General features: G+C 39.5%; 1 protein-coding gene across 2 annotated transcripts in view; it reads left to right on the top strand.

The window, feature by feature from the left end:
• Positions 1-18,714, top strand: part of VAV3 (vav guanine nucleotide exchange factor 3) — a 389,657-nt gene that overhangs the window by 89,658 nt on the left and 281,285 nt on the right. For both annotated transcript variants that reach the window (XM_012466320.3, XM_021667516.2), the window contains exon 2: positions 760-876. In XM_012466320.3, coding sequence (XP_012321743.1) covers positions 760-876 — 117 coding nt within the window. The remainder of the gene's footprint in view (positions 1-759; positions 877-18,714) is intronic.

Here is an 18,714-nt window from a genome sequence, read left to right as displayed (position 1 = left end):
GCCTCCATCCTTGCTCTAGTCCCTTTCATTCTGTATTCAGCACAGCAACCCAAAAAGACCTTTTTAAACCATCAGATTATGTCCCCCTTTTGGCCCAAGGCCTTCAAGTGTACTCCCATATCAGTCAGAGTAAAAGCTGTCCAATAAGGATCTTCATCATCTGACCCCATTACTTTCCATCTCTCCTCCTGTTTCCCCTGTTACTCACTCTGCCTTGCTGCATTGACCCCTTTCTCAGACATGCTCAGAGGCCTCTGTGCCAGGGCCTTGGTAAGGGATGCTTCTTTAGGCTGGGCTCTTGTGTGCTGCGGTTCTGCATGGCTTGCTCCCTTTGCACCTCAGATCTCTGCTCCACCATCCTCTTCTCTGTGAGACCTTCTCTAACCATCCTGTTTAAGTCCCCCCACCCAGCCCCACCAGCTCTCCTGATCCCTCCTCCAGGCTTTATTTTTCCCTATTGCACTTATCACCATATGAAAGTAAAAACACTTGATTTTTTGTGTTTATTCCTCTGTTTGTCTGCCTTTTCATATTAGAATATAAATTTCATGAGGGTAGAAATTGCCTTGGTCACAGCTGTGTCACTTGTGCCTGAGAGAGACTGCATGCTTGGTCATGACTGCTGAATGAGTAATTGAAAAGTAACCTCAAGGCTGCTTGATGCTTTCTTGTCATTTTTAGAGCAGTCTGACTGTTACAGAAGATAGATAACATTCAGAATGATTAACTCTATGCTAACATCTCTTTCCCATTCCTCAGTTTCTCTGTTTGAAGAACATAAGGACATTTCTCACGGCCTGTTGTGAGACGTTTGGAATGAGGAAAAGTGAACTCTTCGAGGCATTTGACCTGTTTGATGTTCGTGACTTTGGAAAGGTAATATACTTTGTTTTTAATATTACTTTTTAACTGGCGAAATTTAAGCAAATTGCTTTAAATGTTGAAGTAGGGCATGTAACTTAAGTGGTTTATGTAATTCTGTATTGTATAGTTAAATTTCACATGTAGATGGCTTAGCAAAAATAAACAGAAACCATACACATAAAACAACAACAACAAAATTGGCATCAACTTTCCAAATGGGATTAATATTATTTTGTAATTAAAGTAGTATAGGGGGAGGGAATCTTTTCTCCAGAGGTAATTTTTTTCTGCTAGTCACCTCAGATAATAGGGTTACTATTATCTGCCCTTTAGATCGATCACTGGGCACTCAGGGGTAAGGACCAGTATTCTTTTCCTCCAGTCTTCTCTATATTTGAAAGCTCCTAATTTTTGGAAGTTGAGAATGTTCTGCTGTTTTTTTCTCTATTTTGACACTTGATTAGGTGACGCAGAGAAGACATGAATCACAAGTGTTTGAGATTGTTGAATAATTTCTGTTGCTTGGATTTCAGCAGATAATTGTTGGATTTCAGGGACATTTTTCACATGGAAATTGTTTTAATATTTACTGTTGTTGTATGCACACTGAACATGTGTATAATAAGTGAAAAATCATCCTTTAAAAAATTATGAAGTGAATGAACATAAACCTCTCACAAGTAACCAGCCATAAAAGAGTCAGGTAATTAAGGTGACGGGACTTCAGCTCATGCTGATGTAATTGCATTATGAAAATAAGTGCATGATAAGGAAAAAACTAATGTTATTGAGAAGTTTGTCCTTGCTTTTGTAATTCAGGTGCTAGTGTCTTATCAAAAGGCTGTTTGAGAGTGATACTTTTTTGATCTCTGAGATGTAATATTTTGGTTAGAAAATAAAAACCAATGGATTGCTCTTTGCTAAACAGTATAAACTTGAGACAGCAATATAGGAAATTAGATGCTGAAATACAGCACATATGGGGAAGCCACTCTATCTGTGGAAGGGGAAGGCCTGGGTTCTCTCTCTGGTCTTAACTCAGGCTCATTTTGTGATCTAGAAGTCACCAGCCTTCTCGGGCATTAGGCTGCCTTCGAGCTTGCAAAGCTGTACAAAGGGAAGGGGGGATAAGAATGTGGTTTCTAAGATTCCTTTAATCTCTGGAAAGCTATGATTTAACTGTCCTGAGGTCGAAAAATTGATGGAGGAAAAAAGATGATAATAAGTACTGGGAACTGAAAGCCAAGCCCTTAGTAAGTGAAGTGGTAGCGTATTTTTCTGTGGCCATGAAGCACAGGTGAGGTGGACACTTCTCTAAGCTGTTGGCCCTGAAAAACACCAGAGAGATTTCTGGTTTTCTTTTTCTTTTATCCATCCCCCTATTCCTCCTGTACCTTAAAAAAAAATCTTCCTTTATTTTCCTTTATTTTCACCAAGAGGGGAAATGAAAAATGAAAATGAATTGGGGAAATGAAAAATGAAAAAAGTTTTGACTTTTTAAATCTCATTAAGGAACTATTTATTTTTCATTTAAATTTGCAAGAAATGGTGTTGATAAATATTGGAAAAATATGTAAATATTTTAAAATGCATGGTGTTCTAGTGGAATAAGATTGCATCCTAGATTGATTAGACAATGGAAGCTTTGTAGGAGAGTTGATACTACAAAAAATTGAATGTGAAAGCATAAACTGTATGCTTCTTAAGGATAAATGTATTTTTGACTGCTTAAAATATTTTAGCAATGGTAGATCGGAAACAGAATTAAACTTGAGATTGGGGTTTAGAATTTGAACCTACATTGTAGTCACTTACGTTTTGCTGCTGCCAAGATTGGAGTAGGTATCTCTTTAGAACTGTATAATCTAAGAAAACACTGAAAGTTAAATAATTTGTGGTATCATTTCATAGTTTATCAATACTAATGCTAGTAAGCATTATATGCTCTAAGTAAAAACTGCCAATACCACCACTTATTGAACACTTAAAATGTGCAGCCTTTTCAGTCTCCGTGATAAAATTTTGAAAATTATTTTGACAACATTAGGAAGTAGGCACTACATTTTCTCTTCATTGTATAGAGGAGAAAATCTACATCCCAAATTGTATATCTATTAGGGATTGAAGCAGTGGTTTGAACTTAGGTCTAGCTGATTCTCTGCTATTGTACTACAGTGCAAACATTCAAATAGCATGTAACATGTGCTTAGCATGTAATGAGGGAATCATCACATCAGTTCTAATATGTGAGTACTATTATTTTTCCCATTTATGGATCCTAGCTTGTGAGTAATGGAACTGGAATAATTCATGTAGTTTAAAATTTTTAAGTTGAAAAAATGTGAATAGAGTGTTAATTCAGCAACAAAATAATTTCTGATATGAAAATACACATTTTAACAGGATGTGGACAGGCTATTTTCCTTCATTTCTTAGGATTTAAATACATTTTTTGTTAACTTAAAATGAAAATATGTGGGCTCTCCTCTCTGCTTCAGTTCCTACAATGGTGAATCTGAAATTCGTGTGTATTTTGCACCTTTTTGCCTAAGAATATATTAATTGTAATAGCAGCACCTAATGTTTTTATAGCATTTCGAAGTTTTCAGAGTGCTTAGTATTACTGACCTCCTTTGATTCTCATAATAGTCTTGTGAAGACATTCTTCAGATGAGGAAGCTAAGACATGGGGAGGTGCTTAGATAGTGATTCCAGGGTCTCCTTGCTTGGGAAGAGGAACAAGATCTGGAGCTCAGGCCTCTGGCTTCTCAGTCCTGTTTTTCTTGTCCAGTGTCTGTGTTTTGGGTCTCACTGCTATGTGGATGGTCAGAGAAAAGGATGAACTTAAAGGAATTTATAAAATTAAAAAACATAAGTGATGTGTTACTTGGCATCTAATTTTACTTTGGAAAGAAAGGAGAGATTTAAGATACTGCATGAGTCTGCAACCCAGTGGTGGTTAAAGTTACTGACTCTAAATAGTCATGTGATTCACAAATTCTCATCTATACACATGCAATCAATTCTTAGCTAAACCCTCCTCCCTGTTTTCTCATTGCAGTGTTTGCTCACTAATCTTTGTCCAAGATTAGTGGGGTTCAGGAAATTTATTTTGAATCTTAGGCTTGATATGGATGTGTTTTCTTTTAGAAAATCCTGTTTGGGTTTCAGGAAATTTATTTTGAATCTTAGGCTTGATATGGATATGTTTTCTTTTAGAAAATCCTGGAAACAATGTTAACATGAATGATAATTTGTATTTTATTGAGATGGTGAAGAGCATCCATTTGGGGTCCTCTAGAAGGGCTTATGATAATTCTGCCTTTCAGTGTTACTTTTAATTCTTTTTTTTTTTTTTGAGATGGAGTTTCGCTCTTGTTACCCAGGCTGGAGTGCAATGGCGCGATCTCGGCTCACCGCAACCTCCGCCTCCTGAGTTTAGGCAATTCTCCTGCCTCAGCCTCCTGAGTAGCTGGGATTACAGGCACGTGCCACCATGTCCAGCTGATTTTTTGTATTTTTAGTAGAGACGGGGTTTCACCATGTTCACCAGGATGATCTCGATCTCTTGACCTCGTGATCCATCCGCCTCGGCCTCCCAAAGTGCTGGGATTACAGGCGTGAGCCACCGCGCCTGGCCGTTACCTTTAATTCTTAGTATTGAACTCTTTACTCAATAGTAATTCACTTCAAACTCAACCAACATCAAGAAAACTTAGAATAGTTTGAAACGCTTTCTATGCTTTTTAAATAACACAGGAAAGAGGAGTGAGTTTAGTAACTTGAACTCAATTAAGAGTCAGCAGAGGCCTTGAGGTTAAATGAGACTCTCACTCTTCAGGGTTGAAAAATACTGAAAAGCTTCCTGAAAGAGGGAGATTTCTTGTCTAAGACTGCTGAGGTCTGAGGGGGAATGGGGGAATGGGGCGTGTTGGGGGTTTATGTTTTGAAAAACCATTTACTTTCTTACTTTTGAAAAAAAGAAATCTCTTTCTGGCTTTCTGGCAACAAAAGTAAGTAAAATCTTGTTAGTTAACTTTTTGGCTTAAGAAAAGTAATTAAAATGTTCCCCTCCAGAATAATATTAGAAATTACTATATTATTTTTGACATTATAACAGTATCTATAACTTTGTTCATTTCCATACTGTATATAAAGAATTTTTCACAACTGTTTCAATTGTCATTTTATGATTATATTGCTCTTTGGAAATGTTTCCTACTGAGCTGTCTGTTGGCACATTTACAGCACAGAAGCACATGGGATTTTTTCTTTAATGAGACCATTTCTAGAGAGTAATGGAAGTCAGGTTGCCACTGTTCAGATGAGTGACTAAAGTCAGCTCCTTACCCTTGCTCTGGGTGAGTGTAAGGGCTTGCTTCCCATGACACACTGTTGTTTCAAGTATTGTAAAGCACTTTGCAAGTGTAAAGTTATGTATTTTCTTAAACCAAAGAGTATCCACACCTGACCAGTGGTAGTTCCAGTTGATTTGAATTGCAGTAGGATAGTTTCATCATGTTCAGGTTCAGGACAGGCACTGTCAAAAGGAATTCAGAGCATCAGCTTAGGGGTTAGTCAGGGATACAGGTAAGAACATTATTGGGGTGGGGGTGGAGAGAGTTGCCATTTAGTTAAGAATTAAACTAAAGAGCTTCTTCACAGCAAAAGGAACAGTCAGCAGAGTAAACAGACAACCCACAGAGTAGGAGAAATTCTTCACAATCTACACATCCAACAAAGGACTAATATCCAGAATCTACAAGGAACTCAAACAAGTTAGCAAGAATAAAACCAATCCCATCAAAAAGTGGGCTAAGGACATGAGTAGACAGTTCCCAAAAGAAAACATACAAATGGCCAACAAACATGTAAAAAATACTCACCATCACTAATGATCAGGGAAATGCAAATGAAAACCACAGTGGGATACTACCTTACTCCTGCAAAAATGGCCATAATCAAGAAATCAAAAAATAATACCTGTTGACCTGGATGTGGTGAAAAGGGAACACTTCTATACTGCTAGTGGGAATGTAAACTAGTACAACCACTATGGAAAACAGTGTGGCGATTTCTTAAATAACTAAAAGTAGAACTACCATTTGATCCAGCAATACTACTACTGGGTATCTAGCTGGAGGAAAAGAAGTTATTTATATCAAAAGATACTTGCACACTCATGTTTATAGCAGTTCACAATTGCAAAAAGTGTGGAATTAACCCAATGCCCGTCAATGTGGATACAGAAATTGTGATGTGTGTATATATATATACATACATACATGATGAAATACTACTCAGCCATAAAAAGGAATGAATTAATGGCATTTGCAGCAACCTGGATGGAACTGGAGACTGTTATTCTAAGTGAAGTAACTCAGGAATGGGAAACCAAACATTGTATATTCTCACTCATGTGGGAGCTAAGCTATGAGGATGCAAAGGCATAAGAATGATACAGTGGACTCTGGGGGCTCGGGAAAGTGCAAATGGGGAGTGAGGGATAAAACACTAGAAATTGGGTTCAGTGTATACTGCTTGGGTGATGGGTGCACCGAAATCTCGCAAATCACCACTAAAGAACTTACTCATGTAACCCCTGTTCCCCCAAAACCTGTGGAAATAGAAAATTAAAAAACAAAACCAAACATGGTTTCTGAGTTGGATCTTGATTTGGATTCCAGTTAAGGTCCTGATTAGTATACAGTCTTGGGCAAGTAACTTCTTTGAGTTTCAGTTTCCTCATCTATGTATCGAGTTTAGGTGAGTGTTAAATGAAATCGTGTATGTCAAGTGCTTAACAGAGTGTCTTGGTCCAAGGTAAGTACTCTTATCATTACTATTATTAACACTGTTATTATTTTTAATGATTTTGGGATTCATTGGTAAACGTAAGTGTCGAATTTTGAATTAAGTGCAAGAAAAATATCGATATTGGAGGGGGTGAGATTAAGAAATAAACTTCTTTCTAATGTTGTGTAGCACTCTTCTGTTTTATTTTGCACAGCCATCTTTTCTCTTTCCTTCTGTGGCCTTGCATCTCCTTTGAAAAACCACCCTTTCCTCTTTCTCACTTATAGAGTTTGGATGGTTTAATCAATTATATCCCATGCCTTTGAACACATAGTGATGGTTCAGGAATGGGGTGAGTCACTCAGTTGGGACCAATAAGACATTTGCAAGGGCAGTTTTATTTTTCTCTCTTCCTGATACAGACGACTGTAGATGTGAGTCTGAGGCTTGGTGGAGCTATAGCCATCTGGGTACCACATGGAGTTTCAAAATGGACCCATTTCGGGTCCGGGCGCAGTGGCTCATGCCTGTAATCCCAGCATTTTGGGAGGCCGAGGCGGGTGGATCATGAGGTCAAGAGATCGAGACCATCCTGGTGAACATGGTGAAACCCCGTCTCTACTAAAAATACCAAAAATTAGCTGGGTATGGTGGCGCGTGCCTGTAATCCCAGCTACTCAGGAGGCTGAGGCGGGAGAATTGCCTGAACCCAGGAGGCGGAGGTTGCGGTGAGCTGAGATCGTGCCATTGCACTCTAGCCTGGGTAACAAGAGCGAAACTCTGTCTCAAAAAAAAAAAAAGAAAAAAGGACCCATTTCAGAGGGAATAGAGTAGTTGAGGATGAACCTAGTGACATCATGTGAAGTGGGAATCAGGCTGTGCCCAGAGCTAAATACATATCTATAGGTTTTTCCATGCCATGAACCAATACATTTCCTCCTTTTCTCTTTTTTGAGCCAGTTTTCATTATTTTCCTAACCAAGAGTAGGATAAAGCTAAGTGATTCACTGTGTTTCACCAGTTAAATGATTTCAGGTTTACAGATATGTTAACTTTTATTATGAAAGTTCCAGGCAATTTGGAGACCATTTGTTAGCCTCTACATCTTCTATCATATACTGAAGAGGAGATATGAAGACAAAGTCCCAGAACCTATTTTGCAGCATGTAAATAATTAAATAGAAGTACAGTCCCAGCTTCATAGTAAATGCTTTCTTTTCCTTACCATTGATTCCAGAAATATCATAGACCTTGAGGTTTAGGTCACCACAGGCAACACAACAAGCTACTTGAGAGCCTGCAAGGGTTTACTACTGCATGTCTATTCTCATGAAACTGTCTGGCTTTCCCTGTCATGAGAAAAACCTCCCAAGAAAAGGCTCCTGAGCCTTCATTTGCTACAGGTGGCTCCAGGAGCCTCGCCTTGGCATGGCTTGAAAGATCCTTACTATGTAGTGCATACACATTAATCAACACCTGGAAACATGTTTTAATATACACGTATGTAAACAAGAAGAATCATCTTAGTGTGTAAATCTTTTTAGTTACTTGTTTGACATAAAACAAGTTTGACATTTCTCTCGAAGTATTTCCCACCCAAATTATCCAGAAATCTCTGGGCTTTACATAGTCAGTGAGGCTTAAATCAGCCTTGCTTCAAAGCCCCACAGGAGCTTGATCTCTTTGTCTTCTAGTGTGGTGCCGTTGCACAAGACTGGTTGTGTGTGGTTCCTGGGGGAGCTTTAGTTCTCTGATGCTAGCAATGCCCTTGTATTTTCAGCCCTTCTCAACCCCATCCTGCCCACACCACTTTCCTTCATCCCTATAGCATTTTAGCTTTTGAATTGAGCCTGGCCAGGCCCTATCTCCCTAGCTTTGTGATGAATTCTATTCAGTGGCTCCTTGTATTCTGTCAGCAAGCTTGGGTCACGTACTCCTCATTCAGCCCTTACAGGGTACCAACCTCCAGTCTCAGAGCAGCATTTGGGATCCCCAGTATTTTTCCTCCCTCAAGGCTCTTGAATTTTCCCACAAATTAGCCAACTTTCAGCCTAGAGCTGGCTCAGCCTGGCAAGGAGACTGTCAGGAGTCAACCTCCACTCACCAAGGCCTCCTTTGCTTTGTCCCCCTGAGCAGTAGGAGGCTTGCCTGTATTTACATAACTAAGGGGGAGCTCTGCAGAGATTCTTCCCTGAACAAAGATAGCTTGTTCCAAGGCCATTGTGTTTTAGGCAGAGGAGGAGGGAACAGTTCTAGCCTTTCCTAATGTATGTGTCTGGCTGGCTGTTAACACAATTCCCGCATCATTAGCACTATTCCCCTCCTTTGTTTTTGGATAGAGTTGACCTTTTTAGCAACCTCCTCATCTTTTTCACTTTTGTAGGGGTATTTAATGCTTGGCAGATTTTCCCATTCTTACCTCCTCTTATAGAACTTTAGTACCCAAGCCATGCAAAGACATTTTTTATACCTTAGTGATTATTCAAGTTCATATTTTAGTCTGTTTCCTAATTATTTTTGAGTCAGTTCAATAAGCTCTTTACTCTTCTGTAACCTAAAGACAGTTGAAAACTTCTGGAATAATATTTCCCAAATAACTTTGCAAGGAATCCCATTGTCCCAAGAAATGCTAATAGGAAGCCTGGAGAAAATATATTCTTGTTCCAATGAGTTTGGTAAACACTGCATATTGTATTTGTGAGATATAGCATGGTAAAGGAACTGAAAAGTCCTGCAGTGAGGAAAATAAACTTTTGTTTACTCTAGAATTTCTCATATTTGCACATGATTAGCTATTTAGGTGTCACATGATTGCTTAAAACTCATTTTGTTTAAAACTGAAGTACTTTATTCTTTTTTTTTGAAATGGAGTCTTGTTCTGCCACCCAGGCTAGAGTGCAGTGGTGCGATCTTGGCTCACTTTAACCTCCACCTCCTGGGTTCAAGCAATTCTCCTGCCTCAGCCTCCTGAGTAGCTGGGATTATAGGTGTGCACCATCACACCTGGCTAATTTTTTATGTTTTGAGTAGAGATGGGGCTTTGCCATGTTGACCAGGCTGGTCTTGAACTCCTGACCTCAGGTGATCCACTAGCTTCTGCTTCCCAAAGTGCTGGGATTATAGGCGTGAGCCACCACACCTGGTCAAAACGCCTTTTCTTTATCCCTCATTGTTTTTGCCTTTAAGTTGAGGTAGTCATCACTGGGATTATTGAAATTGTCTCCTAGGTGTCTTCTTGCCATCAGTTTTGAATAGTTTCAAGCTAATCTTCAAGACAATCTTCCAAAAATGTAGAGCTGATCATTTTACTAATGGGTTTGTTACCAGTGGAGAGTATCCGAGTTACCAGTGGTGAATCTGTACAGGTCTACAGGAATCTCAACTTTTGCCCCCTCAGAAGAAAGAATTTGACTGAGGGGCATAAGACAGAAAAAGAGTCCAAGGGAAGTTTCAAAGCAGGAGTGGAAGTTCATTTAGAAAGGCTTTAGAACAGGAAAGAAAGGAAAGTATGCTTGGAAGAGACCCAAGCGGACATCGAGGTCAAGTGAGGTGTTTAACATTGATCCTAGGACTTTAGAGGCTGGCTCCTTCCCCATGATTCTTTCCTTAGGGTTGGTTGCCCACAAGTACAGTGCCCTCCTTATTTCTGGGAAGTGAGCACACGCAGTATGTTTAGGATGTTGTACGCATGCCCATCTGAGACTTTCTTCCCTTTTCTGGTGGGGTGCCCCCGGAAAGTATGTACTCTGCCATTTTGTGTCTCACTGCACACACCCAGGAAATTGCTTCTCCCTGGTGCCTGCATTCGATTAACACTTTAGTGCAACAGGTATGGACCATCAGGAAATGGCTTCTCCCTGGTACCAGCTGCCAGCTTATCACTTTTAGAGAGGCAGTGTGATAATTGCCAAACCATCATCTGACATTCCTAGTGGGTGGGAGAGCCCTTTCCTGCTCACTCACAACTATCTAACTACCTGTACCAGGGTTAACACTTGATAGTGATCCCTGTTGTTTATAAGAGAATAACGTCTTTTACAAGCCACACAAGATTCTTCATGATCAGGCCTCTGCCTACCTTTCTAACCTTATTCCTCATTTTCCTACCCCTATTAACTCCCTTGCTTAAGTCCTACAAATTACTAAAGTCATCATGACTCACCAGATTAATATTTATTAATATCACTTCCTTTGCCTGGAATGCCCTTTCTTTTCGTATCCTTTAGCCCCTTGTCTACAGTGACTCAATTCAAGATCACATACATTCATTACATTCATACACACACTGCTTAAAACATGAGAGTATGTGCTTTGTCCAGAGCTCTGGACTTAGCTGGTTCTTGGATGTATTGAGTCTTCTGGGCCTAGCTTTGCGCTGACTTGTCTCTGCTCATTCCCTTCATTTTCACCTGGGACCTTCCCCCTCCTACTCTGCCCCACAGAAATTGGGCCCTGACACATACATTGACTCTTTTCTTAGCTAATTCTGAGACTTTGAGATCAAGTAAAACTGACTTTCACCCTACCCTGCCCCAGCCACCTGTGTGCAGGGGAGGTGCTCAGCCTCTCAGAGCCTTCCCATTTTGATCTATGAAATGGGCCTGATGAGGATCCTTGCTTCATGGAATTGTGGTGATGACTGTGAATCGAATTCTGTGGGAAAAGCAACCAGTGCAGTGTGGGCAGGGGGTAAGGCTCAGCCAGAGGTAACTCCCGAGTAATTTACCCGTCATTTCCTCATTGGGAAGTGTTTGTATGCCACATGCTGCTTTATCAGGGTGGAGGAGCAGGGAGTCAAGACCACCTGCTCTCAAGGCACTGTCACTGTCCATCAGTATCCAAGTTAAGGAACAAACAGGTAAAACATAAACAAAAAGTTACAGCCAGCGATAAGTGCCACTGAGGAAAGAAACAGAGTACAATGATGAGCGGCTAGAGAAAGCCACTTTAGACAGACTGAGAAGAAAAATTATTTGAAATACCAGTGGCCCCGTGGGAAGAGGATGCTAGTACTACTATACATTTATTTATTTATTTATTTTTTGAGACAAAGTTTCACCCTTGTCGCCTAGGCTGGAGTACAGTGGTGCGATCTTGGCTCACTGCAACCTCCACCTCTCTGGTTGAAGGAATCCTTCCGCCTCAACCTCCCGAGTAGCTGGGACTACAGGTGCATGCCACAACAGCCAGCTAAGTTTTGTATTTTTTATAGAGACAGGGTTTCACCATGTTGCCCAGACTGGTCTCAAACTCTTGAGCTCAAGCAATCTACCCACCTCAACTTTCCAAAGTGCTGGGATTATAGGTGTAAGCCACCATGACTGGCCCTTCCACTCTGATTTAAATTAAGTTTTAAATAAGTTATATAGCACATTTTAACTAGATTCTATCCTACCTCTTCCAGTAGATCCCCTTGGGCTAATTCTTTAACTTGGCCTCAGTTTTTTCGACTCTGATATTTTTCTGATTCTCAAATGCCACTTATTGGTAGATGTAATATGTATACATTGCATTTTGTAAAGTAATGTTTTGCTTTGATGATTCTTAGTTGTGTAATCGTCTCTGAAAACATCAAGGCTTAGACTTTCTCATACCTTTTAAGTTATTTATTTATAAGCTCTTTTACAGAGACTTTTAAACCTGGGTATACTTCATTTTTGGTGATATTGGCAATACCTTAAAATTGTAAACTTTTAGAGAGAGAAAAAACTTGACTGTACATACACTTCTGGAGAGAGAAAGGCATTATAAAGAGCTAAAAGCATGATAAAGATATCACCTAGGTTTTACATCTGCATTTGGCGTAGCTACTGAGAATATTTCCAAAACTGGAAATCTAGTTTGAGAACTGAAATGGAACTTCTCTTTGCTCTTTCAAGGATTCCTCTACAGACCAAAACAGTGAATCTTTTGAGTATTTTTTTAACTCTATTTTTTCTAATATCCATGTAAATATGCACACAGAGGTTTACAGACATACCGAGATATGTGTATCTACCTACGTAAGTAGAGGGAAAGTCATTTAGGAAGGTGCTGAAGGGGTAATCTACATAGAATTTTGGGGTTCTGCTGATAGTCCTCATAGCTTGAACATAAGATGTAACTGCGGCAAGCCGGATCTTGAGATCTAACAGAGATTGGGGCCAGAGTAGGAGGGCCCTTCAGGCATAGCAGGGTCTGCACTGATTCTGACAAAGGGCCAGTGAGTACTTGTTTTTTTTTTTTTTTTTGAGACAGAGTCTTGCTCTGTCACCAGGCTCCAGACTGGAGTGCAGTGGCGCGATCTCGGCTCACTGCAATCTCTGCCTCCCGGGTTCAAGCAATTCTGCCTCAGTTCCCGGGTAGCTGGGATTACAGATGCACGACACCACGCTCAGCTAATTTTTTTGTATTTTCAGTAGAAACGGGGTTTCACCATGTTGGCCAGGATGGTCTTGATCTTTTGACCTCGTGATCCACCTGCCTTGGCCTCCCAAAGTGCTGGGGTGAGTAATATTTAACAGACAGACAGGAGATGACCTGCTGAGTGCTTGAGCTAAGCACTCTGTCAGTGGGGGAGGCTGTAGTGGACAATTGTTATGCCAGTGGTAGGAGGAGCAGGCTTGAGACGAGACAGTCTGTTTGAAAAATGATGCAGACCTTTACTAGACCAACTGTAAAAGAGGCCCAGAGTTTGAGAGATTTGGGATGTTTAAGAATTGATGTGAGTGGTGAGAGGATAAGAGAGAAGAGAGAACAGTGAGCCCTGGAAACTTGGCAGGGGGAAAGTAGGGTTTATTGCAAGGGAAATAATGGAGCAGGAGCAACTTATAAATGTTATAATGTTATAAACTTACAATGTTTTTAAAATTAATGTAGCAGAATTCTAATAGCGTTTACTCTCAATTTCTGTGGACGTATTTTACAACTGAGTAGATTTTTTTTAATGATTTTTGCTATACTGTGCCATCCTAAATTTCCCTGTGTTCCTTTTTTTGATGTTCAGTTGGTTGCTTGGTTGGGTTTTTTGATACTTACTGATTATCTACTGGAAGCTTGGCCCCTGGTAGAACACTTAGAAATTTCGGGTTTATAGTTTCTATTAAAAATGGACAATATTTTCTTTCTGTGTAATAGTAAAGCTTCTAGGAATGTTGTCTGTATTTGTCTGAATATCTGTCTGTATATGTGAGTACATATATGCTCACTAATGTGTATATTCTAATTCCCAGCCTTAGTTGTTGGCCCATATCCTATCTGAGCTGTGTTCAGAGATCCTTGACCTTGTCACATTAGCTTAAGGGTAAGATGTGGTTTAGCCAAGTTATGTATAGAGGTCATTGAATCTAATTTTCTTTCAATAAATTGTTACTGTAAATATGATGGATGATAAATCTATAAGGAGAACTGGTAATTCCAGTGCATGATATATTAATAGCCAATTTACTTATCTACACAAACAGCAGGAGGCAGAACTCTCGGCCTTCAATGCTTTTGACTGTTGTGCCTGTGTATTTCCTATCAACAAGATCTCCTAGAAAAGGAGGATGGCATTTTCCATGTTTATTTTCTGTGTCTTCTTTTTTTTTAATGGCTTATGCACATCTGTAAGAAAAAGGAGGCTGGTGTTTGCTTCCCATGCTCAGTGAGAGGGGTAGTGTGGGGGTGGAACTGGAAGAATGCTCTCATTTGCACAGGATTAGGCAGAGGAAGTGTGCACCAGGAGTGGTATGAGCATCAAACAACTACAGGAAACAATGCTTGGCAGTCACTGCAGCCGGGTAGAGTCTGGCCACGCAGGCTTCCTCTGGATAGAGTTTAGTTTCTGAGTCACTTGTTTTCCACTTAAAGCACCTGTGTCTTTGGAGAACACCATTGAAGAAATATTAGTTCATTATGGGTCTTTCTCTGGTTTGCCATAATGTCAATGAGGCAATGTCAATTATAATGCTCTTTGGACATGAAAAGTTCTGGTGAATCAACATAGTGTCTGAGGTATCAGGACAGGCCAGTGCATAGAGCAGTCAGAAATCATTAGGTTAGAATAAATGAATGGTATTTAAATCTTTCATAATACTCCCCACTGAAGTGTGTGTCCATGTCTACACACAATTAATTTTACACAGCAAAGTGCTTGGCGACCCTAGGTGTAGGCTTTACCTTGCTACTCTCATTCTGTGTTTCTGTGTAGAGGAAATAAAGGATGCTGCTTGCTGCTTCTGAGTAAGCAGGTGCCTTATAGATTGTGTGCTAAATCATTTGCACTCTTTGAGTTGTCTTTTAAAGTAGCTGTATATTCATAATTCATCTTAGACAAGACGATGACTCTAGAATGGTTGTATTAGGATATGAGTGGACATAGGACACTATTTTTATTGGTCAGTCTAGGTCAAATTTTAATGATTGATAGCACTGGATATGGATTGGGTAGAGTAATAAAAACATACATAGAAGGCTAGATTCATGTTAGAATTAGCTGTGCATCTGCTGCTTATATCTGTAAAGCTTAACAAGGATTCTTTAGCAAAATCACTGCTGATTTTTCCTAAGAGCCTTAGGCTTTTAGGAAGAAGGGGCAGAAAAAATTGAATTTATTGGCTGTCAGATGATAAAGTACAGTTTCCTGGGGAGATAGCAATTTAAAATTTTAACAAAGTGACTATAAAATGTAATGATGAAAGGGAGATGGTATTAATTAGCATTGGCTTTTACAAAAAAATTGCTGAAGTGTTTTTAGCTTTGTTTACTTGGATTTTGGTCAGTAGACTGCCTGCAAGATTTTCCAAATAAATAGATGTGTAGATAGGTAAATGAGCAATCAAACACCTATATCCCTTTTTTTCTATACTCTTTTGGACTCATGGTGGGAATCCCTTCTGCAGTATTTGAATGATTCCTAGTGATCTAACAGAAATTTCTTAAGTATCAGCAGTTCCAATTATGGATCCAATCATGGGCTAATGAATTATTTAGAAATTCATCACTAATAATAACACATAATCTATCTTTCTGAATTTTCTATTATTGGTTTTAGAGCAGCACAGAATTAATTTCTACACCTTCTGTAGGACAGTCCTTCAAATATTTGAAGACTGTTACCATGTTTCTGTAAAGCTGTTCTTTGTTGTCTTTTTTTGTGTGTAAAAGACAGGGTCTCACTGTGTTTCCCAGGCTATACTCAAAGTCCTGGGCACAAGCAATTCTTGTGCCTCAGCCTCCCTAGTAGCCGAGAGTGCAAGTGAGCGCCACTGTGCTCAGCTTCTCTTCTTAAAATGAAATAAGCATAGTCTCCTCAATTCTATCTTTTTTGATTACAACTTTCTAACTTCTGTGGATAATTTGTGATGTTTTATTTGATAACACACAGGAAGCAGCACAGTTAAAGGTTAAGAAATTTAAAATCGAAGAAGAGAATAGAAGCCATTTAAAGAAAGGGACACTATCATTATACCACGTAGTTTGAGGATTACAGTGATCTCTCAGCTGCTCCGAAGTCAAGAAAAAAAGAAACCCAAACATCAGGTTCATTCAGAAATGAGTTCATGAACTAGCTTAAAGCCTTTGTTCCCAGTGTAATTTGAAAAATGCTAAATTAAAAGCCCAGGAACTTAAATTATTGTAGAGATACTCAACCACATAAAACCTAGAAAACTACTGCAATTATCACTCATATATCTACTTTTGAAAAATTATCATTGCCGTCTCTACAAAAAAATATGAAAATTAGCTAGACATGGTGGCATGCACGTGTAGTTCCCAGTACTTGGAAGGCTGAGGTGGGGAGATAGCTTGAGCCCGGGATCTGGAGGCTGCAGTGAGCCAAGATCATGTCACTGCAGTCCAGCCTGGGTGACAGAGTGAGACCTTATCTCAAAAACAAACAAAAACTAACATTTGACCATATTTGATTTATCTACTATCTATTAAAAATACATATATATTGCTATTTTTGCTGAACAATTTAAAAGTAAATATAGGTAAGGCATCATGACATTTTTTTCCTAAATACTTCAAATGTTACAGTTCTCAAAATAAGGTTATAAGACCAGACTGGCCAACATGGTGAAACTCCGTCTCTACTAAAAATACAAACAAACAAACAAAAAGATAGCTGGGCATGATGGTATGTGCCTGTAATCTCAGCTACTTGGCTACTTGGGAGGCTGAGGTAGGAGAATTACTTGACCCAGAACCTGGGAGTTGGAGGTTGCAGTGAGTTGAGATCATATGCCACTGCATTTTAGCCTAGACTACAGAGCGGGACTCTATCTCTAAAACAACAAAAAAAGAGCCGGGGTTGGTGGTACGCACCAGTAGTCCCAGTTATTCAGGAGGCGGAGGTGGGAGGAGGTCAAGGCTGCAGTGAGCTGTGATGGTGCCACTCTACTCCAGCCTGAGCAACAGAACAAGACTCTGTCTCCAAAACCCAAAAAAATGCCTCAAGAATCTTTGAGAGTTTTAGAGTCTTAGGTGCTCAACTGCTAAGATTTTTACCTGGCTTAACAACAACAAAAAAAGAGAAAATAAAAACACCAAAACCCAAACAACAAATTATTAAGAAAGTATTTAAGCCATTTAGACTTTGTCAAAAATGTTAGAGTTCTGATTTATCCCTGCGTAAAAGAACCGTATAATTTCAAGAACATTTAAAGAATGAGATGTCATATTCTTGTCCATGGTATTTCGTTTCTATGGAGAGTTTAGCCAAATATTGTTTGCTGTTACTCACATTTCCAGGATACTCTCATCTAGAGCAGCAGTCCTCAACCTTTTTGGTACCAGGGACAGTTTTTCCATGGACTCGGGGTTAGGGGAATGGTTTGGGGGTGGAACGATTCCACCTCAGATCATCAGGCATTGGATTCTTATAAGGAGCACACAACCTAGATCCCTCGCATGCACTGTTCACAGTAGGCTTCATGCTCCTATAAGAACCTAATGGCTTTGCTGATGGACTGGAGGCGAAGCTCAGGCAGTAATGCTCACCCACCCACTGCTCACCTCCTGCTGTGCAGCCCTGTCCCTAACAGGCCTTGGACCAGTACCAGTCTGGGGGTTGGGGAACCCTGATCTAGAAGTTTCACTGCTTTTTTTTCTTAGGTGGTATTTGACTTAAATGTTTCTTAGATTTTGATTCTAAGAAAGATAATAGTTAAAGTTTCAAAAGCAATAGTTTTAAGGATGGTTTAGAGTAGAAGACATTTTTTTTTTTTAGAAAATTTTGTGTTATTTTCAGTGCTGTCAATATGTTGATCTCAAAATGAAGATCAGATTTTTAATCTTAGCCCTCGATTAGTAAAGATATGGAAAGAAATCAAGGAGTTTTTTTTTTATAGTTGAGTGGATTTTTCTCCTTTGGTTTAAATTGTGGTGGTGTTATATCCTTAGGAGTGGTTAACTCACTTAAGAGTGGCAAGAATTCCCTAAAACTCAAAAAGTGTAAAATGTATAAGCATATTCCTTATTATGTTTATTATTGCCAGAGTGATTGTAGTTTGTTTAGGAAAACATTTTCTTTACCTGTGCGCTATTATATACTACTTGTTACATAAATAAAATCTGCCTCAAAGTTGGGTCTTGTAAATAATCTAATATTTGTATCCTCTTTTTCATGAAAAATTTCCCATGTAGTCCATATAGCTTTCTTCCACATTTTTTCTCTCTCAAGCTTCAGATGATCTAAAAGGAATCTAGAAAGCATTGTTCATTTATCCTTTAAGAGGCCTAGCAAAGTCTTTGGTAAAGTTGACAATTCTTCTTCTGAGACAGGAATCAGGCACAGTCAGTCGATAACTTCCCCCCTTTCATTCTGCATTCATTCTGAATATTTTATGACAAAAGCTTTTAGTTTTGTTACAGAAAAAAGTACGAAGCCCAGATTTGCCCAAAAGAACATACCCACAAGAAGGTGTACGGCAGTGAAACAGAAGTTGAAAAGTGTTGAAATGGAGGCTGGGCAAGGTGGCTCACGCCTGTAAATCCCAGCACTTTGGGAGGCCGAGGCGGGCGGATCACAAGGTCAAGAGATCGAGATCATCCTGGCCAACACGGTGAAACCCTGTCTCTATTAAAAAT

This window comes from Aotus nancymaae, unplaced genomic scaffold, assembly GCF_030222135.1.
Source record: "Aotus nancymaae isolate 86718 unplaced genomic scaffold, 86718_ANA_hifiasm-v0.15.2.pri h1tg000117l, whole genome shotgun sequence".
NCBI lineage: Eukaryota > Metazoa > Chordata > Mammalia > Primates > Aotidae > Aotus > Aotus nancymaae.
Note: the sequence above shows the minus strand (reverse complement) of the source record. Positions and strands in the feature narration are given on the sequence as shown.